Source organism: Thamnophis sirtalis, unplaced genomic scaffold (genome assembly GCF_051295495.1).
Source record: "Thamnophis sirtalis isolate CommonGarterSnake01/CBP01778 unplaced genomic scaffold, rThaSir2_p1.2 scaffold_6, whole genome shotgun sequence".
NCBI classification, from domain to species: Eukaryota; Metazoa; Chordata; class Lepidosauria; order Squamata; family Natricidae; genus Thamnophis; species Thamnophis sirtalis.
The window spans coordinates 106,911,970-106,936,797 of NW_028261386.1; the positions used below are offsets into that span (position 1 = coordinate 106,911,970).

Consider the following 24,828-nt stretch of genomic DNA (forward strand, 5'->3'; position numbering starts at 1 on the left):
CCATTTATATTGCACATGCTTTTATCTGTTCACATAGTAACATTTCCTTGTCTTCCTCCCTGCAGTTTCTCGATGCCTTCTCCAAATCTGCTTTAGAGAGTCTCCATTCCTTCAGAGCAGATATTTAAGGAGGGTGAAAAACTATAAGAGAAAGAGGAAACATCCTCGGTGTCCTAATAAAAACCGTTCCATCAATAAAGGTACTACTTAGTATTGTCTTTCTTTCAGGTTAGGATTAGGCTGTTATTTGTATCTCAGTGGCCCTAATAACAGTTTCATTTTACAATCCAAAACTGTATGGTGATCTTCCCCAATCTACACAACTTAATCTTCAGCTCCATAATGTCCCAGTCAACATGGCTATTGGTGAATATGGAATATTTTGTAATCAGTGGTGGGATTCAAATAATTTAACAACTGGTTCTCTGTCCTAATGACCAGCTGGGTGGGCATGGCTCGGTGGCCATGTGACTGGGTGGGCGTGGCCAACTCAATGTCACTCACACCGATGGGCACTTTGCCTTAGCTATTAGAATGTAATAAGGGTTAACTGGAGAGACAGTTTCTGTAAGCAGGGCAATAAAGATTAGGCGAGCAACAACACCAGAATGTTTCCTTCCTGCCTTCCTTACAGGATTAACCCTGTAAAGTGGAAAAAAATAAAATGAGATTTCTTCCAAAAACCAGTTCTCTGAACTGCTTAGAAAGTTAACAACTGGTTATCCCGAATAGGTGCGAACTGGCTGAATCCTACCATTGTTTGTAATACACTAAACTGGCTATTTACACTTTTCGTTGCTTTTTCAAACATTATTGTTAAGACCTTCAGCAGATTTAAAATAGTCTTCATTGATTCTTGGAAGTGATTACAGAAAGGAAGCCAGGCTTACTACTGTTTCTCCCGCCTTCATCTCTTAAATGTATACTAATGTGCTAAAATACAAGAAAAAATAACATTGTTTCTTATGTCTGATTGCTATTTCTACTAATATTTAACTAACTTGTTCAGTTGCTTTGTAATATAGTTTTTCACTACTTCTCCTCTCCATGTATTTTTTTTTCCAATATGGGCATCGTTTTCTTTATATAAATAAATTATTCAGCGCTATAAAGTGAAAAGGCAACTTACACTGAAAATGTTATTTGTATAATAAATATTTAATGCTTCTAATAAAAATGGCCTTGCCTTTTATTTTACAGAATCTATCTTTCTTCATTTAACTTAATTGCTTCAATTTATATTGTATAATGAGCAATAATGAGTTTATGGGGTTTCTTTTTTCAATAAAATGACTCTGGTTGAAGTATCATTACAGTTACCAAAGATAAGCCTGCTTAAGTGCCTCTGGGTTCACTGGGAAAAAATTAACATGCCTAATTCACCAGATTATTCTTATGGGATGTGCAGAAACTTCACATAGAGTCACTCTGAAACTAAGCAGCCATAGAAATACCATTAATAAATAAATAGACTTCATTATTAATATTGTTTTAAAGATTGGACTATAAAATGTGTGATTGCTAGCAAATTATTATGTATTAAAATATTTTTCATGAACATATTTTATATATTATTTTGCTACCTTAAGCATCGCTTCTACCTGGATTTTCTCGGTAATCAAACATAAAAAATAAAATAAGATTAGAACTTTATTCTGTATGTTCGATTATTTACTATTACTTTATATCATGTTTCCTTAGTTGATAGTAATTTGACTAGTGTGCATTTATAGATATAAAATATTTGGCTGTCAGGGCAACCTTATAAATATTTAACCTTAAGTAACTCTCAATGGATACATTCAAATATCAAAAAGCCTTTTTAAAAAATCATTGTCAGGACTGTAAGGCAGGCCAGCTAGTTGAGAAAGGACTCTGATGATTTTGCATAGGCAGTATAATTTTACCAGACAACTTAATCATATATATGTCCATAGAGAGCTAGTCTGGTGTAGTGGTAAAGGGCCCAGGCTAGAACACAGGTAACTGATTCCTAAACCTATCTTAGGCCAAAGCCAGCTGCATGACTTTGGGCCAGTCACTTTCAGCTCTAGGAAGAAAGCAGTGGCAAAACCACTTCTGAAATCTTGCCAAGAAAACTGCAGAGACTCATTCGGGCAGTTGCCAGCAGTCAAGACTGACTCAAAGGCACAAAATCAAAATAAAGCAGCACACAAACACACACCTGTCCATAATAAAAAGCCAATATAAAAGAATCACTACTCACAATGATTTAAATGACATAGTTTGGAAAAGAAAAAATTAATATACTTATCCACAAGGGGAAAACCTTTGGGTCTGGGAGTTTGAGTGAGTCCATTTGGCTGATATGGTTCCAAACTTAAACTAGAAATATAATATTTTTCCTCTTATGTGTATGTTCATGTTTGTTTTTGATGTTTCTACAGTGTGTTTTTGTTTTAATCTTTGTTCACCACCTAGACTCACTGTATTGAGAGACGGGCAGCTAGATAAGATATACAAAATATATTGATTAAAACCACACACAGTTGCTAGGGAATTTCATTCCTATTTATGCTTCTGGCAAGGTATTTTATTGCTAAGTTGTATATTGCCTATAGCAGTTCTCTTTTCTTTTTGTCTTTGTGTTAATTTGGCTTTTGCTTATCTAAGGCTTATCTAAGTTGGTAGATTATTTGATACTTAAACAACTGTTAAAGAAAGTTTAGGATAGCTCACTGTGTTGTCTAAATATGCTCACTTAATCAATTAATTACATATAACTGAAACCTAAAATTAGGATATGCGGTATATTACAGTCCTGTAAACAGACCTTGAAACTCAAAAGCAAGTTGCCACCATATTGCAATTTTAATATGACATAATAATAAAAATATCAAACACATAAATCATGAAAGATCCTCTCAGTCATATTTAATATTATATTGATTTACGTATTATTTTAATATGTTAATATATATAAAGTATGCATTACATTTAATACTATTTTTTCTGCCGCTAAGGACAAGCCTCAACTCATCAAAAGTTGTTCATCCATGATCTTGACCATCACTGAGGAGGAAATGTTCTTTGATGCTACTGACATAATGATACAAGAGTTCACTATGGAGAAGTTTGGAGATATATTGGAATTCAACCATTTGATGTATTATCTTATCTGTTTTGCAAAAAAAAATATCTTACTTGTTGTTTGCTAAAACAAACTCTATTCTATAATAAGAACTGATCTTTAGGAACAAATACTGTCAATTAGCTCAGCTTGGATGTTCTCTAAGAAGTAAAATCATGATAATTGGTTCACCTTTCTTGAACAATTTGCACAGCCCTATTTTTCAGGTAAACTATTTTTTTTAAAAACCCTCTGAAATGGCACAGTCATGAAAATGATGTGATGACAATTGAATTTAGTTAAACAACTGAATCAATACTCAACTGTTGTTATACACAGTAGGGCCTGTGATTCACTGCGCCCACTTTCTTAGGAGAGAGAGAAACAACTCTTCAAAATTATAAATGTTTGTTCAAGCAACATATTGTTGTTTTGATGCCTCAGGAAGAGAATTACATTTTGAAGGCTCACAAAATATTTCTACAAACATTTTTAAATTGAAAAGATCTGAAATCGTGTATATTGTACAGAAAACCAACAGTAAAATTAACAGTAGTTGCACAAAAAGTAAATACTGAGGCAACTATAAAAGTAGTGTAAGCAATTTTGTTTTTGGTGCATACAAATGCAACTATCCAGAAAACAACAAACATTAAAATCAACTACTTCTTTTTAAAGGCCATTCACAAATGAGCTCATCTGCTTATCTCATATTTTATTATAATTAGCCTTGAAAACATAAAAGAACTGATGTGCGAGCTACAAACATCAATTTATTATTTGGCTTATTTAACTGTATAGATCAGTGAAGTATGAACAAAATTAGGCCTACATGGATACAGCTGTACTGTTTACGATTGCCATAGCAGTGGTGTGTGTGGGGGGGGTGATGTCAAGACAATAAAAAATATTGCCAATAATGTCTACACACAGTGAATTTGTGCATTGTCTGGGCAATTCTTGGCTCACATATTTTGCTTAACCAGATATTCAACTTCCCACTGAATCCAGGGCAGCCATGTAAGTGGTATGCCAATATACAAAAATAAAAATCAGATGCACAATCCCCTGTGATTTGGCAGACTGCTTCATTTATATGATATTCTTTGATAATTGCTGCATGAGATGTTGCTTTTTATTAGACAGAATTCTTATCCTAAAATACACATTATATCAGCTATGCTAATTATAAGCAAATTGCACTGAACGTGCCATAGTGATTTGTTAGAGGATAAGGTGACCCTAGAAATAAAGCCTTATCCTTGGATTGTTATATTCCTGGCTATTCCAGCAGGAACATATTCTGAATATGCAGCACATGCATGCCAAGGTGACTTCTGGAGGACCTCAAGGCTGCCTTGCCAAGCTTTCAATCACCTGCTTCATGGCTTCAAGGAGTAGATCCAAAAGATAATGCACTTCCCTTGAAAAATACTAAATTTAATAAAATTAGATTCCTCGCCTATTTCATCTTGCAGGGACCAAAAGGAGAGAACAGCACTGTCTTGGAAAAGATAAAAATAATTACTATTCCATAATGTTTTGCCTTTGCTGGCATGATTGGAGACCTGTGAAAATTGCATCATTGTTTTCTCCAGGGCCAGGCAATATTGTCATATAGATAAATGATGGTGAGGACATTTCCTTAGAATAAGACTAACTGGATTTGTCCTTCAAAAAGGAATAATGTATGTAGAAAAATAATCCCTTTGAGAAAGATGTAACAATCTCAACAAAAGCATAACAGGTAGAGCATCAATGTTGTATAATTTTGAGGAAGACAATGTCCTTATCTGATAGGGCTGGGAAATTCATGTTGCTCCTGAATGAAATAGTGTCATTTGAAAGCACAAACTCAATTTCCTTATATAGTATAAAATAGCTCAGAAAGCCCTAATAATTATTCTGTCCAGGTGTTTCAGACCAAACAGATTTTGGGCAGCTATCAAAATGCAGCCTCCTGGAAGCTTTTATTGTAATTAAATTCATTAAGTGAAGATATTAATAGAAAATGTAATTTGTCATATTTCAGAAAACTAGATTAAAACAAAGAGCTTTCTAAACTGATAGGTAGATGGCCTAACCCAGCAATTCTACTTTTACAGAAATACATTGGAATCTGATTGCTTTTAAAAAAGAGCATTAAAAATACCAAAGAGCAATAAGAACTTGACTACTCGGGCTTAAATTCTTTATGCTTGTAGTACAATTTTGAATAACTTGATGATGAAAAGTGACAGACAATAAACTTCCTGGTAAATTATTATGACAACTGTTTCTTCTGAGCCTGGAAAAATGAAATGTGTTTTCAGACATATATTAGGAAAGTAGGTAAAATGTGATTTGCTGTACTGAAGCAAAGAAATATGTTACTGTACTTTTTAATCTGACTATATTGACATGTGATCTGCTATAATATATCCTGCTTAAAAGTCAAAGATAATAAAACTATCATATATTAGTTTACAGTCCTTTTGTTTGTTCTTTGCTCCAGCTGGCAAAGCATCGATTTTGGCTGCATTTACATCCACATAGTTTGCGCAGCTTTGTTTTAAAATGCTTGGTTCACACAGAGTGTAAATTACAGCTATTATAGGGGGCTTAGAAAGGCGTCTTAGGTTGTTTTGTAAAATTTTGTAAAGTAGAAATTTTAAATATTTTCCCATTGGGCTTCAAAGCTCCGAGTCCAGGCATCCCTGGTTCACTCCATCAAGCTGATATTATAATTAGACAGGTATCTCAACTACTATGGTAACCAACCATCTATCTGAAAAACAATGCTCCTTTGCTTGAGCTGCTTCCGTTGATAGATGTATATCATATCACACAGTTTTTCATCTACATTTTCCCATTCCTACTGGGGTTCCTAACCTTTTCCTCAGCTTTTCCTAATAAATAGGACTATACATAGAAATGTAAAACTGAAAAAAAACATTGCTCACTTCTTTTTTTGTTAAAATCTGCTAGGGCCAAATTCTTCAATCACCTAGCTTTTACAAAATTATGGACCACAGTTGCTTTCTAAATAGATTCTTGAGGAATGAACACTGATTTTTTTTCAAAGAAAGAAGAGCCATTAATACTTCTTAATAAAACTAATTTTTTGTGTCTGTTCAAACATTCTGGTAGTGATTATTAAAGCTCTTTAGTCAAACATTCAGCTGTATTAAAACAATAATCCCTTATATTTTTAATTGAATAGCCATTGTTCTCACATTATTTCTGCAGTGATTTTGTAGAACTTGGCCCTCACTCAACATTAATTTCAGTGAGAAAAGAATTGACTGTAAATCATTTTAACTATAGCAAAGTTAGAGTTTAAGCCCTGTTTTTATTACTGTTGGATTTTAACACACTCTGTGAAAACTCTGCATATTTAGGGCCTATATAACACAACCAGATTCAGTCGCACCGTGAGACATCAGGAGCTCAGAACTGTCAGGCATTTTGCATCTTTTCCAATAGTAATGCAATTTAGCCAAGATTACCAAATGTTTTTAAAGCCAATTATCTTAATAGTTCAATTTTTATACCACTTATATTCTTCAGATCTTTCCTCTTCAGCAGTATTTCAAAAGTCTGTAATATTTTTTTCAAAAAGAATTATTTAACTCTCAGACAATTATTTCTTCCCTCTCATTCATAAGCATGCATCGTAGATTATTGTTGTTGCTGCTTGCTTTGTTAGGTGTGCATTAATGCACTAGGAGATCTGTAATTTATTCACAGTATTCTGTAAAGACTCTTTTCAAGGAAATAAATACTGAAAAGAAAAAAAAATATTACTTTTTATAGCCATTCTCAGAAAGAAGTCTTTTCTTAACTATTATTTTCTTATTCAATACTTTATTCTGAGCTTTGCTTGTATCTTGCTCTAATACACACCATTTAAGTCATTAATAAATTTTCTATTAAAATCTGTCATTAGGACAGTGACTATTCACAAGTTTGGATAGTCCATATTAAAAAAAAAAGATATTTATTTTGTAAGTTTGTGTATCTTGTTAAAAATGTTACTATAAGGCTGATGGAAGCAAATTTGTCCACTGCAATTTCTTTTTTAAGCAGCCATTCCAACCCATGAAACCATCAAGAGTTGCAACATCCTACTAAATATAGTAGGTAGAATGAGTAAAATAGAAGGAATTCTTCATTTAGCCAATTTGGTCTAATGGTTAAGATACCAGACTAGAAAGCAAAAGACAGTGAGTTCAAGCCCCACTTTAGCCACAAAAGCCTGGGCCAGTCACTCTCTCTCAGACCAACTCATCTCACAGGGTTGTTGTTATGGGGAAAATAGGAGGAGGAAGGTGTGTGGGATATGTTTGAGTTATTTGTAAAAATAACAAAGGTGCAAGGGATGGAGGGGTGTATGCTGCACCTGTACGTCTGGAGTGCTTGCAATGGAGGAGAAGAAATCACTGCTCTATTGCAGAGCATAAATCTGGATTTAGTCCAGAATGCTCGGATTTCTTTTGAGCTGGCAACTGTAATAATATGTAGCTACATTTCCATCTACATTAGTGCAAATATTTTTATATAAAGTATCTCCTTTTGTTCTTTTTTGGTTGATCCATTTTCCTTTTCTTTTTATCAATAAACAAACTGGCAATTTCACCTACTTGTACCACATCCTTGGACATTTCCACATTCCCTAACTGCTCAAAAGCTTTTTGAATCTAACTTGCAAATTGTTTTCACTTCCTTCTGCCACAAAAGACAGAGAAAATGCAGAACAAAACAAAATCTTCTTTTATGGCACCACCCAGAGCCACCGCTCTTAGAGGAAAATCCTCTCACCATCCCTGCACACAAAAGAGGAAAATAATGAATTGCTAGTACTCCCACCTTGCACATTTTTAATTCATGCTGTATGCGTCTGTTTAATCTTATGCAGAAAAAAAATCTGAGCAATTGCTACATTGCAAAACCAACAAGACATCTTTCCTTTAAAAATGTGTGAAATAATAACAGGCAACTGAAGCCAAGTTCTCACCAATTGGATACCAAACTGTCCACAAACCCTAAATGAATGATTTAACATTGCAAGGGGGAAAAAAGCACCTTTTATTCTTGTTTCTGATCAACACATATAGAACTAGGAAGGAAAAAATGATATCTGTAGCTGCCATTGGAAGACTGCAGAGCTGTGCAGTGTTTCCAGATAATAAAGACAACATATGCAAAGATGTTCCTAGTCTACCATTTAACAAAACTACTATTTTACTGGTTAAAACAAATGGGAGGAAAAAACTGTATCTTTGTAAATACAGTTCATATGCAGTACTTGTTGAAATGCTGGTAAAAACTATTTCCAGTTTTCTGCAATCAGCAGAATTAGCCTGTGATACTGCATTCTAACCACTGTGCCAACATGGTTCAAAGTTACAACAACAATGAAAAAAGTGACCCATGACTAGTTTTCATACTAGTCATGGGTCATACTAGAATGTTGCAACATTCCCATGGTCACCTGATCAAAATTAAGGCAACTGGCATGTACTTATGATAGTTGCACTATCTCAGGGTCACAATTTGTAACCTTCCCAGCTGGCTTTTGACAAGCAAAGTCAATTGGGGAAGCCAGATTTGCTTAACAACATCAGTGATTCACTTAACATCTGTTGCAAAAAAAAGTTTGCAAAGCGAGGCACAACTCACTTGTTAGCAATGGAAATTTGGGTTCAATTGTGGTTGTAAGTTGAAGAGTACCAGTATCCTCAAAATAATCATCCCATTGTAAAGGAAGTCTAACATTTTGTAAAGTTGTTACTATGGTCAGACTATATTTAGTATGACAGAACTGCCTTATTCTAGCTGAATCATGGGTAGCTAACTTATTGCTGATCCAGCAGCAAATGATCCAATAAGCAGATGGTTGTCCCAATTGCATTAAAGCAGCCTTCTTGGACAGCCTTACGCCACAAGAAAGAGTGATCTAAAAAATACTGGAGTTCCTGTGAAGTGATGAATGGAGGCTACATTTTCCTGCTGCCATTTCAGAAAGTATCCATGGGTTTGTGTAAATGTTCTAGGTTTCCATCTCAACAAATGCTTCTACATTTGAACAGCATGATCATAACATTAGGAAAATCAACCACAATCAATGCAAGATACTTTAAGATTATTTGGAACTTGATCCTGTTCTGAACATCACAATCATCATTTGTTCTTTGTCAACAAGACAAAAACACAAGCTGTAAACTGTTCAGTATAAAAGATTTTGTTACCTGTCTGGATCACTGCTGAGAGAATAAATTATGAATCTAATACATTTGGACATTTATTGGCATTTGAAAGCACATGGCTTCATCACCTCTTGCAATGCCTTGCAGAAAGGTGTGGGAGCATGTTTAACAGATGACTTAGGTTATTTTAAATATATTTTAAATATTTTAGTCACATGACTAATTGTTTTCTGCTGGGTTTCTGTGGCAACTGCTTCCGATAGGCTAATGGCCATTGTATTAAATGCAGTTTGTAAACAGTGTGTTGTGTAAAGTGTCTTCTACACAGCAGAGGGAATCCATACAGTTGGCAATGGAAAATATTCCTGCTGAGGCTTCAAGCAACAAAATGTTTACTATGGCATTTCTTTTTGCCTTCCAATAAAATGGAATTTGCATTAGATTTATAAGCGTTGTGATCAATATTATTTTATTGTTCATATTCATTTCAACTGCAAAGACTTATATAGTAAACAAAGATAATGTACTCTTATTCCTACAAGGTAGACCAGCTTAAGAAACAAATGCCATGCAGATCTAAAGCTGTTATAACTCCTGCAGTTATAATAAGAGAATCTTGCAAGACTCAATGTACTTCCCTTCCTCCCTCTTTTATCTTCATGAGAAGTAAGGGTGAGGGCGTATTTTTGTAAACCACATTCTTAACCTGGGCTCAAAACTCAATTACCTGTTGTTGCCTTGGTAGCAGTTCTTCCTTCTGTCCTTCAAGGCCACATTCTATACTCACTACATGTATTGAGACTGAAAGGCCATGAGTTATGCTACTTTCTAAAAAATTACCATACAGGCTATTTTAAAGTAGCCTAGAATTCACCCAGCAGAGAGACACTGATCCATTTTTCAGAATGCTCTAAATCAGGGGTCCCCAAACTTGGCAACTTTAAGACTTGTGGACTTCAACTCCTAGAATAGCATAGCTGGCTGGAGAATTCTGGGAGTTGAACTCCACAAGTCTTAAAGTTGCCAAGTTTGAAGATCTCTGCTCTAAATAGAATAGGTCATATATGGATAAGTTCCATAATATCAGGGACATGCAGTAAGGGGAGGCAGAGCTTCACCACTGTCATCATGAAAAGAAAAAAAATGTAAAAGGACTGAGGACAGGCTGAGCTAGTTCCTGCCAGAGTCACCGTGGATGACTCTGCTTAGTGCTTAACTGGTTTAAAAAGCCTCTAAAAAAGCGCCCTCTACAGGAGGAGGCAGGAGACCGATGTGCCTCATCTAGTCTGACTTTAGGCATTTTATGATCACTCAAGCAGAGTTAAGCAATGGTTAAAAGCCTAAAAATTCCTGACATAGGTGAGGCACATTGTTCTCCTGCCTATTACTTTATAATTAGTTAAATACACTTTAAAATTATATTTAAGTAGTGTCTTTGGTTCAATTATGAGTTGGAATACTCAAAGAAAGAAAGCATCTAATCCCATCCATTGGCCAATAAATGTGCACATGCTTGGGTATGTGTGTAGATATTATTGCCATCTAATACAATGCTAATGATCTTTTGATAGAAAACTGCAATGTAGGCGAGATATCTTTTCTCATAGCCTGAATAAGGCACTGTTTAAAAGCCCTACCGAAGAATCCACTCTCTTGATTTAGGAAATCTACGTATGTAAAAATTGACAGGACTCAACTTTTAATTACTGAGAAAGGTGATTAAGAAGGAAGTAACCTTATACCCTTAAATGAAACTGTTGGGTTAAAAAAAGAGCTATACAGAGATGCAACAAAGGTGATCTAACAGCAGAATCACACTGACTGCAAAGTGATTTGAAACTTAGCCAAAGTCAGAAAGCAATAAAAAGAGCATTTTAAAATACAATTTATTTTAGCTTCTGCATTTATGGGTGTTATTTGTCACAGTAGCAGGTAACAAATTTTTCTCAAAGGTGTGATTTAAATTGACAATATCCCTTATGAATTTCTGAGTTTTACTATGGCATATTTACTCTTTTCTTTTTACTTTTTGCTTTTTTCTTTGTTCAGAGGTATGCAGACCATCTGTGCCTCTAATATGTTGTTCTTAAATAGCCTCCAATATGTTTCAAATGTCCCTTTTTATCACTTTTGCAAACCTTCAATTTTTGTTAACTCTTTCATTTTCTGCCCTTGCAACCACCCTTAAAGATTAATTTAAGGACAGAGTCCACAAGAACTTGCTTGGAAATTTAAAAAAAAACCAACTGCAATTTAGAAATTTCCAAATATTGCTAAGAAAGATGCTTTCTGAAATCCTCAACAGGAGACAAGTCCCTGGAATTGCAAAACTTGGTAGATTAGATTAAACGGAACTGAGTATTTTATGGTTCAGTTTGCTTTAAAAATCCAGACACTTGCTATGTGAATACAGGCATCCTGTTAAGCCATATTATGAGTGATTTGCATAGGCATAATATGTTATGTTAACCTAGCAACTGTGTTTTTGAATTAGGTTTATGAGGTTTAGTGTATTGTGAGAAGTCAATGTGCTGCTAGTTCTCAGCTACTCTTTCAAGTACTAGATCCCACTGAGGGGGCGGAACAATAAAAAAAGTAAAAATTAAAGGGAATTAATTTGTCAGAAAAATCTACTTCCCTGACTTTTCTAATAAGCTTAAAATCAAAGAATGATAGATAGATAGATAGATAGATAGATGGATGGATGGATGGATGGATGGATGGATGGATGGATAGATGGATGGATGATAGATCAAATTTCAGATGCATTATTTTACACAATGGGCCAAGGAGTGACAGATTCTTTTCCCACAGTTTTCTAAAAAGAAGAATGGAAGAAAGGATTTCAGAGAATGGACCATAAAGATAACAGGAGTGGGTATCTACCTTATAATTATAAAGTAGCTCATCCTTATCATTACATCTAACATTTTAATTTTTATTATAGCAGACCAATGAGTACAACGTGGACATTATGTTATGCATTTTTCAATTCGATTGATGTGTACTGCAAGCTCATTGATTCCAGGAGCAAAATAAGTCAAAAGTAGTACATTCAGATCTATTTAATCAGTAATGTCACAAAACAACTGATGTAATATGGTGTAACACGGAGAATTTTAACTTTACAAGCCTTTTAATTGGCTTGGATACCTGCGAATTTTGTGGACATGAACATTTGATTCGTATTTAGGGCATTGGATTGCAACAGATGGATAATGAGCTGCTCACTGAACATAACACTCTGATAACTTTGTTCTGCTAGGTAGCTCCATTAAAGTTATATTGGTGGTGGAAGCAGTCAGTCCCTGAAATGTTGCACTTCTGTGTTGAAGTAATTATTACTAAGGAGATTTCAGTACATTTTTTAAATGATTGAATGTGCCTTTATTTTAGTACTCTTACCTATACAATTTTTTCTGAACAACTATGGCCTCATAGTTCCATGGGTAGTGGCAGAGAAATTGTAAGTGCTGAGTTCTTTAAGACAGGTTTCCATAAACTGAATCAGGGTGAGTCAGAAACTGATTTGAGTTGTCTTAGAGCAGAACTGTATGTTATACATATACATGCAAGACAACCAATGTAAAGCCTAGATGATGGTGACATTTGTAAAAAAAAAATCATGGATGTGATTATATAACCTTCCCCCATTGGTCGTCCAGAAAATATACTTATTCTTTTCTTTATTTTGCTTTTATGAAAACACTTTAAATGTAGTTACAGTTCTGAAATAATGAAGAGTTATGAAATTATTCTGGCTTCACCCAACTAGTCTCCCAGAATATTGAAGAAATGTCATGAGTGATCATTTCAAATGAGAATTGTGGGACATAAGGAAAATGAAATCCCACTAAATTTCTCCTTAATACATTTTTCAAGAAAATAAAACACTAACCTACTGTCATGGATTGACTATTTCATCATAAAGAATGGACTGTTAGTAGCAGTCCCTTGTACAACTTGAGAATTAATTAAATAATTATTGCCCTCCTCTAACAAGACTTATAGAATCCAAAGAATTCCTTAATTCTAAGGCATTTTCTGACTCACTTTTAAAAAATTAAATATACTTAACTGAAGGAACAAACCACGAAAAGAATGCCCTCTTTCATACTGAACTTCACTGCAGATACTACGGAAAAAATTAATTCCAGGCTGAAATTAAAGTGGAATCCTCACATGAATTGTGTAGGCTTATTTAAAACTTTTATGATGATTATGATGCTATGGTTGCTTAAGCTTTCCAGGTGTTAATTATATATGTTGGTTTTCTGATATTTCTGCCTCTTAGTATAACAAGGATTATATCTTAAGTCAAAAATATTGCTCAGTTAACCTTGTTTTCCATTGCTACATGTTTATAAAACTGTACCTGTGGTTAAATATATTTCAATACCCACCACGAAAATGTTCTTACTATTTCAGCAAATTGCTGGTTTGCATACAGTTTATGTTGCAAACCTTGCAAATACCAGATTCTCAAGATAGATTTAAGCAACAGGAAACAGAGAAAAAGTATAAGATATAAATGACTTTTTTTTAATTCCATGGATTACTTGAATAATCATACAAAACTATCTTTTTCATCCAAGTGTCTTCCACGGTGCTGAACTTCAAAAACTGAAGTCTATTATATCTGAAAGTCATTAAGTGTGGGAAAGCTCATGTAACCAATAAATTTTTTTACCTGGACCTGAAATGTTAAAATGAAAAATGTAAAATATGATGATTTATTGAGTAAGGATATATTGCAACCTTCTTAGTACCCAAACAAAACAATAAGTAAAAGAAAAATATGAGCAAAAGAGGAAAAGGGTAGAGGTATGCATAACTGTAATGCAATGTTAAATTTTTCACATTTTACAAACTTAACAAGTTCACGTACTGTATAAGATATCTTCCTTTAGTATGGAAAAGCTCCTGGCACAGGAGAAATATGTTAAAGGCTATGCTCTAGTTCAGTGTTTCTCAATCTCAGCAGCTTTATATTGGTTAGGGAATTCTAGAAGCTGAAAGCCACACATCTTAAAGTTGTTGGGATTGAGAAACACTGAACTAGTCTGTCTATTGCTTATTTCATAACAAGCCTTGGAAACTTGCCTTCTGTCACTCATTACTTCTGGTAGCAGATTGGTAAATTTAAAGACACACTATGTAAAGCACCTTTTAAAAAATAATTTAAAAAAATAAATTATTGAAATAAATAATAAAATAAATAATAAAACAAATTAAAATTATTTAATGAATAAAATTATTTATTAGATTATTTTTAAAAAGAACTATTAAAATTATATTCAAATTCCAATGTATAAGTTACTTTGCCAATCACAAAATTCAGATTTTTCATTTAATGCTTCCATATTTACCTACGCTATATTGCCAAAAGTATTCACTCACTCATCCAAATAATCAGAATCAGTTGTGAGCAAATACTTTTGGCAATATAGTGTATGTCATTGTTCTGATATTATTGACTTAGAAAGGATATAATTATTAGGGCTCAACAGCCCTTTTGATTCAAAAGCAAAAAGGTGTTACGGGGACATTCATACAACATCTGTCTGCAGCACCTTAATCCATATTCTTCTTTTCCCATGAGTGACAATGCATCTGTGAAAGACAGCTGTGCGATCCCAGAAGAAAAACAGTTTCCTTCTGGAATTGCAGACAGCAGAAACCTAAAGTGGTTTAAAGAAGATCTTGTATTTTGCCTTCAAAGCTCTAATAATTATATCAAGTTATTTTTCAGGTTGCATATTTAAACCCGGGAAGCTTTCCCTATACATATCTGTTCTGTCCCCCCTTCTCCGCTCATTAACAAACGGCAGGCAAACAAACTTAAAAAGAACTTTCTTTATCAGTTCTCGGCTCAGACTGGCTTCGAGCCCAAAAATAACATAAATACAGTCTCTGACCAGATAACAGAATACAAAACAAATCTCTCTTACGGCAACACAAGTTGAACAAAACGAAAGCAAAGCACTTCTTCCAAAGTCTCTACGAATCAGGGTTACAGAAATCAAAGCACTTCTCCAAGTGTATCTTCTTGAATCAGGGTTACAGAAAACAAAGCACTTTTCCAAGTGTATCTTACATAAACCACGACTGATGATCAATCAATGTTGAACGAACCAAGGAACGTTGACTCCTGCAACTAGGGCGTGGCACCATCCGTCCTTTTATCCCCAAAACCCCACTAACGAGCCCCAGCTGCATCGTTAAGCTTGCATTCCGAAAAGACTCACAGAAGACTGCTGCTGAGTCACAACACATATCTATATGAATTCTGATGAAAAATATTATAGATTTACTCCTAATACGGTATACTCATAAACATATTAATCATGCAGTAGTGAAAAAAATTAGAAAAAGGTTTTCTCAAAAGAGGATGCTATGCAACATTACATCAGTATCTATTTAATAGGCAGCTTGTTATTTTTTTAAATATACCTTATAGGAAATCAAAGTGCACTGTATTATACATCAATAGGATAATGGGAGATGAGGCCCAAAACATCTAGAATGTAATATATAGTCTACCTTCATACTATATTTTCTGTAACATTTACAAAAGCATACACTTTTGATGTCACATATTACAGTGATAATATAGCTTCTTCAGCACTGACTGCATGCATACATGCATACTTTAAACCCAAGAATATACTAAGACAGAAGCTTGTACAGCCCAAAGATAAAACACCCAGACACAAACTGAGCAATATGATATATATAATACAGTGCAGTGAGATGTGCAGATTTGTGCATTGGACAAATAAAATAACCACCACAGATTCATGGTACAACATAGGAGATAAAACCCATTAGGGCAAAATTCAGTGGTCCACCCATCTGCATTTGAAAGACAAATGCCAATCTTTTGAAGACAGCAGAGTCCACATTTTGGACAGAGAGGGTCACTGGTTTGGAAGAGGGTTCAAAGAGTCCACCTATGTCAAAATTGAACAGCTCTATCAACAGAAGGGGAGGGATACATCACTTATCTCCTGTCTACAACACAGTTCTTTCAGCAGTTTCAAGACTCCACACCCATTTGCACCACTCTGGTGACTCTGAGGACACAGACTAAGCTCCAAGTGGCCTCAGCAACTCTCTAAAAAGAATACAAATGACCAGCAGTCTGCAAGAAATATACATTCTTCCATTCCCCACCATCCAGACACAGCTGAAGAAGCTTTTTGGATGAGAAGCAAAATGTCTTCAGAGAAAAATAAGAAAGTCCAGTTGCCTCTTGGAAAAGTATCTTTGCGACAACCATAACTTGGATGATTGAGAATCTCCATAGACATTTAGCTATGCACTTTGGAATGAAGTTGAAATATTAACCAATACCAATAAAAGGTAGCAATCTATGTTACTTAGAAATTCAGAACAGTTTAATCAATCCCCTAAAGCCACAAATTTCTTCAAGAGGCTTCAACAAATATGTCCCTCATATGGCTATAGTAAATTGTTGAACTTTGGTTAACCTGCTAAGCACCTAGCTTTGCTCTGAAATTTCACAATACAAAGATGGTGGAATAGTCCAAATACAGCCATCCTTGCCAATTCCCCAGCTATAAAATTGGCAAATCCCAAAATAAATACTCTGTAAACTTATGTGATTGGGTTCAATGGTACCTGCTTTCAGTAAGTGTGTTAGGATAGTAATATGAGGAGGTAAATTCAGAGAATACTCAACTATCTGAATTGATAAGCAGTTTTGTGTTATTATATTTGCTAAACACTTAGACCAAAGGTAATCAAGACACAAGTACTATTCTTAGGGATCTGCCATAATCCTCTTTTTGAACTTTGCATAACATTTTATCTACACATTCAGTAGCACTGAACACATATTTTAAAACAGTTGTATTCCTTCCCAAATAATGTTTGTGGTTAGCTAAATAAATCATCTGAATACAACAATGTTGAAATTGCTCATAAAAGTGAATGGGCCCTTCATGCTCCTACATTGTGATTTATTTTTAAGTTTATGGCTCACAACCCTTTTCCCACTGAAGGAGCTGGAAGACATCAACTATGTTTCCTATCTATAGAATCTTCAAGTCCTGAAAAATCAGCTTTGGAAGGTTGGGAGAGCCTATGTAGCAGATTTGAGGAAAACAAAAAAGCTGCAGTATACAGAAAAATAGGAGAAATTCCTGATAAATAATCAGTTTTCCATTATTAGAAAATTTGATTTTGCCCCAACATTTTGTAGCATATGTTCCTGTGGTAGATGGATATATTTTAACACAATATCCAGGTGGTTCTTATAATGACTCAGATTAATATTTGTAAATGAATGGAAAATGTGCTATATACAAAATCCCACAGAGTGTTTTAAAATATAACATTTAATAATGAGAGATTTATTGTTGTATCTTTTTTATTTCTGAAGCATTCATGATGATTCCCTTGCTACTATTTTTTTTCCATGCTAGTCTAAATGCTTATTGCTGCATTTCTTTTTCAGGTCAGATAAGGAGTCTGCCTAACACAACCCATTAGGAATTGAAGCCATAAATGAAATGACCACAAAGACCTATCAGTTAGCAGAAAATAGCTGCTGTACATATTTATTGTAACCTAACACGATATTGTTGCAGAGATGTGCTGTATAAAACATGCATAAGACAGGCGAAATGTGACTATAATTCTCTATTTGAAAAATGAGAAGCTGTAGAATGGCATAACCTCAAATACATAAACAAACACTAAACCAATGGAGAAGACAGGTATATAACAATCTAGCAATGGCAGTTTAAAGGTCACTGACAAAACTTTAAACTTTTTCTTTTCCCCAACCTTAATATTTTATCTAAGATTATATATAAGATGATGCTATAATAGGAAGAAGGAGCACTGGATACTGTATGTTCAACACCTTGAGTTATTCATAAAATAATAAAAGCGGGATATAAATAACAAGAACCCTCCCCCCAAAAAACTCTGCAAGTTACCCATCAGTAATGCCTTTCTATTCCAAGAATAACTTCCAAATCTCACATTTAAATATCAACTACCTGCTCAGAACAGGAATCCAAATTAAAATATTGCAAGCTATGTAGCCTCTACTTAAACAAATCCAACAAAGATACCATAAATGTTCTGTGTAATTGATTCCAGTATCAAATCACTTTTCCTGTCTGGAAGCTTTTTCTAATATCTAGTTGGCATTTACCTTTCAATACCCCCATTATATTTTTCATGCCTTCTGCAATGAGAGAGAGCCAATTCTTTTATGAAATACCTTTTAGATATCTGAAGGATGCTCTCATGCCTTCCTTCAATTGTTGTTTCTGAAGGCTTAAATACTAGAACTCTTTCCATTTCTCTCCACAGACTGTTTAAGAATACACATAACACTTTGAAGTAATCAAGGGTTGGATAACCTTGCCCATCTCTGACTGGTTGTGCAGTAAATGTATTTCTACAAAGCTGTTCCTTATCAGACCTACTGCTGTAAATCCAGGGAAACATTCCAACTGCAGATCTGTTCCTTAATTTAAATAGGATAAATCTCAATCCCAAATGCAATATTGTACCCTACTTGCTAATATCACTTTCATATTAATCAGATTTTATTCCAGCCCATTTCCCCCCCCCCCCAATGATCAAATTTGGAGACATTCCAGCAAGACCAATTGCTTTCTCAACAGTGGATGATAAAGAGAAATGGAGAAGAGTCCAGTGGTTTCATGCAGATGATGAATAGCAAAGGGAACAAGCTGAAATTCTATGGGATACCACGAGTCAGCAATAGTTTAGTGTGCCACCTGGAGGACTGGGCATATTATCTTAAGGTCTTCTACTTTGAGTAAGCAGGTGTTTGCAAGAGTCATAGCATTAATCGATTTCACTATTTCTTTGAAGGTTTTGATTCAAAATTTATTATTGATTTCATTTGCATTCGTTGCATTTATTGATTTCATCCCAGCTATGATTGCATTGATTTATTTAGGGCTTGAGAGAATCAATATATATGCACAGAAAATGTCCCAATGGGATTTTCTCCCACCCTATTTTAATAAAGAGAGACGTTAGAGCTTTCTTCTTGCTCAATTTGATATTGTTCCAGCCTGAATTCATAATCAATTCCCCGTTTCACTTGATGGATACACTGATCATGATCTATGTATGTTAATGATACAATAGTGATTATGTTTCAAAATAAAGAATGCTAGATTGGCTACTACAAGACAAAAGTGTTGAGGATAACATGCAATAAAAACAAAGTGGTAAGACAGTACTAAGAACAAAAGATCAGTTAATGCCTTACAATAAAACAATGCCCCTCCTTTAAATATTTGGGCATTTCTTTCTATCACCTGAAAGTATACCTAAATACAATGTTAACAACTGCATAATTGCATGATTCTGATTATTATTCTGATACAGAAAAGAGACAGTTAATTATCTCTACATTCAAAATGTTCCAGAGCAAAGTATTTCCACAAATTTTGTGTAAGATAGAGATTTGGACTCAGAATAGTATTGCCCAGCTGTAAATAGTTAAAATCAATGTCTGCTACATACTTAAGAATGGAGATCATATGGCTCTGAAGCTTATTAAAACTCACCGAAAATAGCTAAACATTTTAAGAAACCTGTTAGCCTCCCAGATCACTACTTGCTATCTAGTTAGATTTTCTTATTGTGGAGGAAATCAGTGGACAGGACATGTCCAGTATTACGTATATACTGCAAATGCCACTCAGGTGGAATGAAATCTTGATATAGTAAAAGATGCATGATTGGCTCTGGAAACAGAAATATAGACTTCATCTAAAGCTCAAGTTTCTCCCTTTGGTATCCTCATTTTAAGAAAAACAGATTCTATACAGTACCTATTCAATCTGACAAGTAGCCTCATTTACCAAAATACATATCTAAATGATACTCCTATTCCTTCCTTGAAAGCAAATTCCACAGAATATCTAAAGAGTAGCTTTTTTGCCCTTATGGCCAGAGACAGATGGAGAACATCACACATGATGTGGTAGGCTGGTCTTTTTATGATGTGATTAAGACAAAAACACACAGCTAAATTACTGACAACCTCATGGACTGCAAAGTGAAATGGATAGAATTTTTACTAGCAGATGTGTTCTCTCATATTACATAGTGATCAAGTGGCCATTTCTATTTTGCTGTCTTTTAAATTCAGAACAATTCAAAATATATAGCGATCCAACCGTCAAGATCAATCAAACCTAGTTGGATTGTAGTTTTGGGGCTAGTTTGACACAGTTTTTAGTCATATTAAGATAGTCCTCAACTTACAACCACAATTGAGCCCAGGTTTTCTGTTGTTAAGTAAGACATTTGTTAAGTGAGTTTTGCTCTATTTTATGACCTTTCTTGCCTCAGTTGTTAAGTGAATCACTGTTGCTGATAAGTTAGTAATCCGGTTGTTAAATAAATTTGGCTTTGACTTTGCTTGCCAGAAGATTGCAAAAGGGGATTATAAGACTCTGGGACACTGCAACCGTCATAAATAGGAACCAGTTGCCAAGCATCTGAATTTTGATTACATGATCATGGAAATGCTGGAGGTCGTACCTGTGATAAACAGTCATAACTCTCTTTTTCAGTGCCATTGTAACTTTGAACAGTCACTAAATGAACTGTTGTGAGTCGAGGGTTACCTATAAGTTTGCAAAAAAAATATATCTCTTTCTCTCTCTGCATTATACAAAGTGTGATTATAACAATAAACTGTACTGACTTACATACTTAATCTATAACATGGGGTCCTCAAGGCCAAGTCCAGTCAGGTAATCCAAAAAGACACCATGGGTAATGGCAATGAATTCTACTAAGTAGAAATGCTTCATTCACACCCTCCGCTACTACAATACATTTCAGTGCAAATATTTTGGCCAAAGCCCCTGTTCAAGTGGATCCAGAAAACTAGCATCACGAAAATGTTTCTGAAGTTACGATCATGCTACTTTCTTGATCACCTTTCCCAGAAGAGCAATATTTGAGACAGCCAATAACTGGACTCAGGCAGCACAAAAATGTTATAAATAAACAAAGACAGATATCTCGGGTCAAGGGAGAGCTGCTTCACGAAATATTTCATTATTAAATGTTCCATTCCATAGATTATCTCTAGTGAAATTGTTTCCACTCATATTTTAAAATTGTTTAAAATAATATCCTAATGAAAAGTAATTTTAATCAGTACATCTTACATCTTGTCCTTTATGTTTTATAATCTAATTCTCATTATCTCAAAACTTAATTATACACCTATCTGATAAAACACAGTGGGAACATTTTCAATCCAGGAATAGACTGAAAATTTGTGAATGCATCTACCTATGTGGATCCAAAAGCAAAAACTGCATGCATTTATTATGAACTATCATCCAAGAGGAGAGGTGCATTTAAAAAGCAGTCCACTCTGTGGACTTCTGCACCCCACATTATATTGGTGTAATTACTTTTGGCAAAATAATATAATGCAAGCACAAGAAGATTAAATTGCTCATGATACTAATTCTTTCATCTGATTCCTGAGGTATTTTTAAACTACAATTTGCAAGTATTAAAATTAAGAAACAAATGCTATTTAAAAGTTCTTGGAGCAAAAAGTAGAATTTTAAAAAATGGCTTGCTTTCGATTTGTTTTGAAAAAAGTTATTTATTGATTTGTTTTAGTGTTTGAGGAAGTGACAATACTGCCGGATAATTTAGTGAAGGGGATTTGCTCTTTAAAAAAACCAACAACACTGCTTGAAGAACACGAGTGAAGTGAATTCAAATCATTTAACAGCCTTTCTTATGTAAAATGTTTTCAAACAGCTAGCATAAGTCTTGGTTTTATTAAGAGGGCTTTGGAATAGAAAAAGAATTTTTTATTATGTTCACAGGTCAGAATTACAGATTTAAAAAAATTAAGAAGAGGCCTTTACAGTTGTCATTTATTTCACTGCTTTCTACTTAATGGTTTTAAATCAGCAGTTTTACAGTAAATTACAATTATCTTTTAGTATTTCTATTTTTATATTTTCAGATTAATATTTCAAAACATATTTCATTCCTCCCTCCAAAATATAATTAAAATTTAACTCCATTCCTTTTAAATTTGATTACTGCAATTTTCCGGTGTACCTATCTTTATTTGAAGTCAGTTTGAATGCTATTTATAAGTATATGTTTAAATATGTTTTCAATATTATTTCTCTCCCCTTTTCTCTCTTTTTATCTACCAGATTAATTTCAAATCTATAAATATTCCCAATATTTGGAATTTTTTAATGCTCTTCAATGACCATAAAATCTTGACAACCACTGGAGAGCATTCAGATATTTTTCTTTTGTTTCTCTTTGCTGACATCTAATGGTAAAATAGATTTTTGCAGCCCAAATCAGATAGCCCACAGGAATCCATTTATTTAATTATTGTATTTACATGGGTTTTTTTATTACTTTTCCTTACACAATTTTTTTCCTTAGTTTTACAGTTTTTTTCCTACAAACTATGGCTCTGGAATGTTTTGTCTGATGACTAATTCACAACTACCACCTTATTCAGACTTGTAAAGCAAATACTGAAAAGTATTCAGGTAACTATTTATTAACATATCTTTCTCTTCACCTTTTCTTCTTTCCCTTTCCCTCTTTGGATTAGATTATAACAATTTAATTTTATCCATCTTATAAATAGTAAAAAATATGTTTTACTTATATTTTTACTTTGCTTGGTTATTCTGTGATGTAACTTGTCCTGGAAATCTAACTGAAGAGCAGTATCAAAACCTCAACAAACTAATATATTTGATTTATGCTCCTTCAATGTCCACTATAAGTAAACACAATTAAAATTCAGAGTGATCTCACTATAATAGACATGACAAACATTGAGATACAATTAAAATTTCTATCGAAGTATAATTTGTATTATAGTATTCATAAAAATTTGATTACAGCAATTACAAATCATATTTCTATTAATAAATCTTTGCAATTTGATTCAATGAATGGTACATTAGTATCATTTATATATGCTTTATACTAATAAATGATGCCTCATAATTTATTACTGGTTATAGCATGTGGAATGAATTTTATTTCACACTCTTAGCTTCTAACTATATGTAAATGAAAGCTATTCCCATTGCTTTAAATAAACAAAACATAATTTTTATTAGTGAATTTTAAACCTACATTTCAGTTCAAGATAAAATAAAATATTAAATACTTCAGAATAGTCCCTAGAATGGTTATGAATAATAAAATGTCTGAAATGTTTAAAAATATGCTAAATTAATGAGGCAAAAACATTTCAGACAACTCAAGACATTACAAAAGCCCTCCGAATCAATGTTCTAATCCTGTTGTCAGCTAAAGCAAAAAAACATTTATTACTGTAATCTAGCATGCCTCTGAATAAGATTTGTATTCCTACTGCTTTGAAAACACTAGATTTTAAAGATTCTACCAGTGTTGGCAACAAGATTTACAAGACTGTAAATGTAATGTTTGTGGCTCTTATGTAATCCAGCATGAATAGCTTTATCTTGGCAATACATTGGCCCTCATAGAATACAGGTAGTCTTTGACATACAACCACAATTCATCTTCAAACATTTTTATTGCTAAGCAACACAATTCTTAAGTGAACTTTGTACTATTTCATGACCTTTCTTGCCACAGTTGTTAAGTAAATTTGGCTTCCCCATTGATTTTGTTTGCCGAAAGGTCACAAAAGGAGATCACATGACCCCAGGACAATGCAACAGTCATAAGGACATGCCAGTTGCCATGCATCTGAATTTTAGTCACATGACCATGGGGATGCTGCAACCGTTGTGTGTGACAACCAGTCAAAAGTCACTTTTTAAAGTGCTATTATAACTTTGAACGATCACTAGGGAAATCATTGTAAGTCGAGGACTACCTGTATAGAATGCCTAACTGATAAGCAACTAATAACAGGGTATGTTTTATTAAATGTATTGGTAACTCAGAAGGAAATACACATGAGAAACAGGATTGAAAAGGGTGAGAAGAGAAAGAAGTAACATATGCCATTAAAATACTAATATTAAAATACTAAGTTTCAGATTGAGTGTGCGTTGCAATCCTATTCTCTTACCTTGTTTCTTTTGAAGTATGCTCTCCGGCAAGCTGCAAAACATTTTTCACTGCAGAAGCATTTCACTTCACTCCCCATGCTCAGAGAATAGCGTTTGATTCCCACTTTCTGGCACCAGGCACACATGATTTGTACATTTGATATATCATCTTCTGCAACAAAAAGACAAGGAGAGTATTTGTATATCAGAAGAAGCATTGTGTCAAACATCCAAAAAAGATTTTCATGTCTGCCTTTTTACAAACATAGATGTTTCCACCTTTTGGATTTTCTGCTAATTTCTAAAGCAGATGACTATGAATCCCTTATTGTTTAATTGAATGAAAAGTACAGTTATTTTGTAAATAATAGAGAATATGTTGCAACTTTAAGAGCTTTTAGCATTTTGGGAAAACCCCCGGACTTTCTATATTTATTCCCATGCCCCCTCC

The 24,828-nt window shown here is 34.0% G+C and overlaps 1 protein-coding gene across 6 annotated transcripts in view; it reads right to left on the reverse strand.

Moving 5' to 3' along the window:
• SOBP (sine oculis binding protein homolog) overlaps positions 1–24,828 on the reverse strand; it is a 148,149-nt gene that overhangs the window by 76,603 nt on the left and 46,718 nt on the right. For all 6 annotated transcript variants that reach the window (XR_015697076.1, XM_087718683.1, XM_087718685.1 and 3 more), the window contains one exon: positions 24,398–24,549. Coding sequence is in view for 5 of the 6 variants with exons in the window: in XM_087718683.1 (XP_087574809.1) it covers positions 24,398–24,549 (152 nt within the window). In the remaining variant the exon portion in view is untranslated. The remainder of the gene's footprint in view (positions 1–24,397; positions 24,550–24,828) is intronic.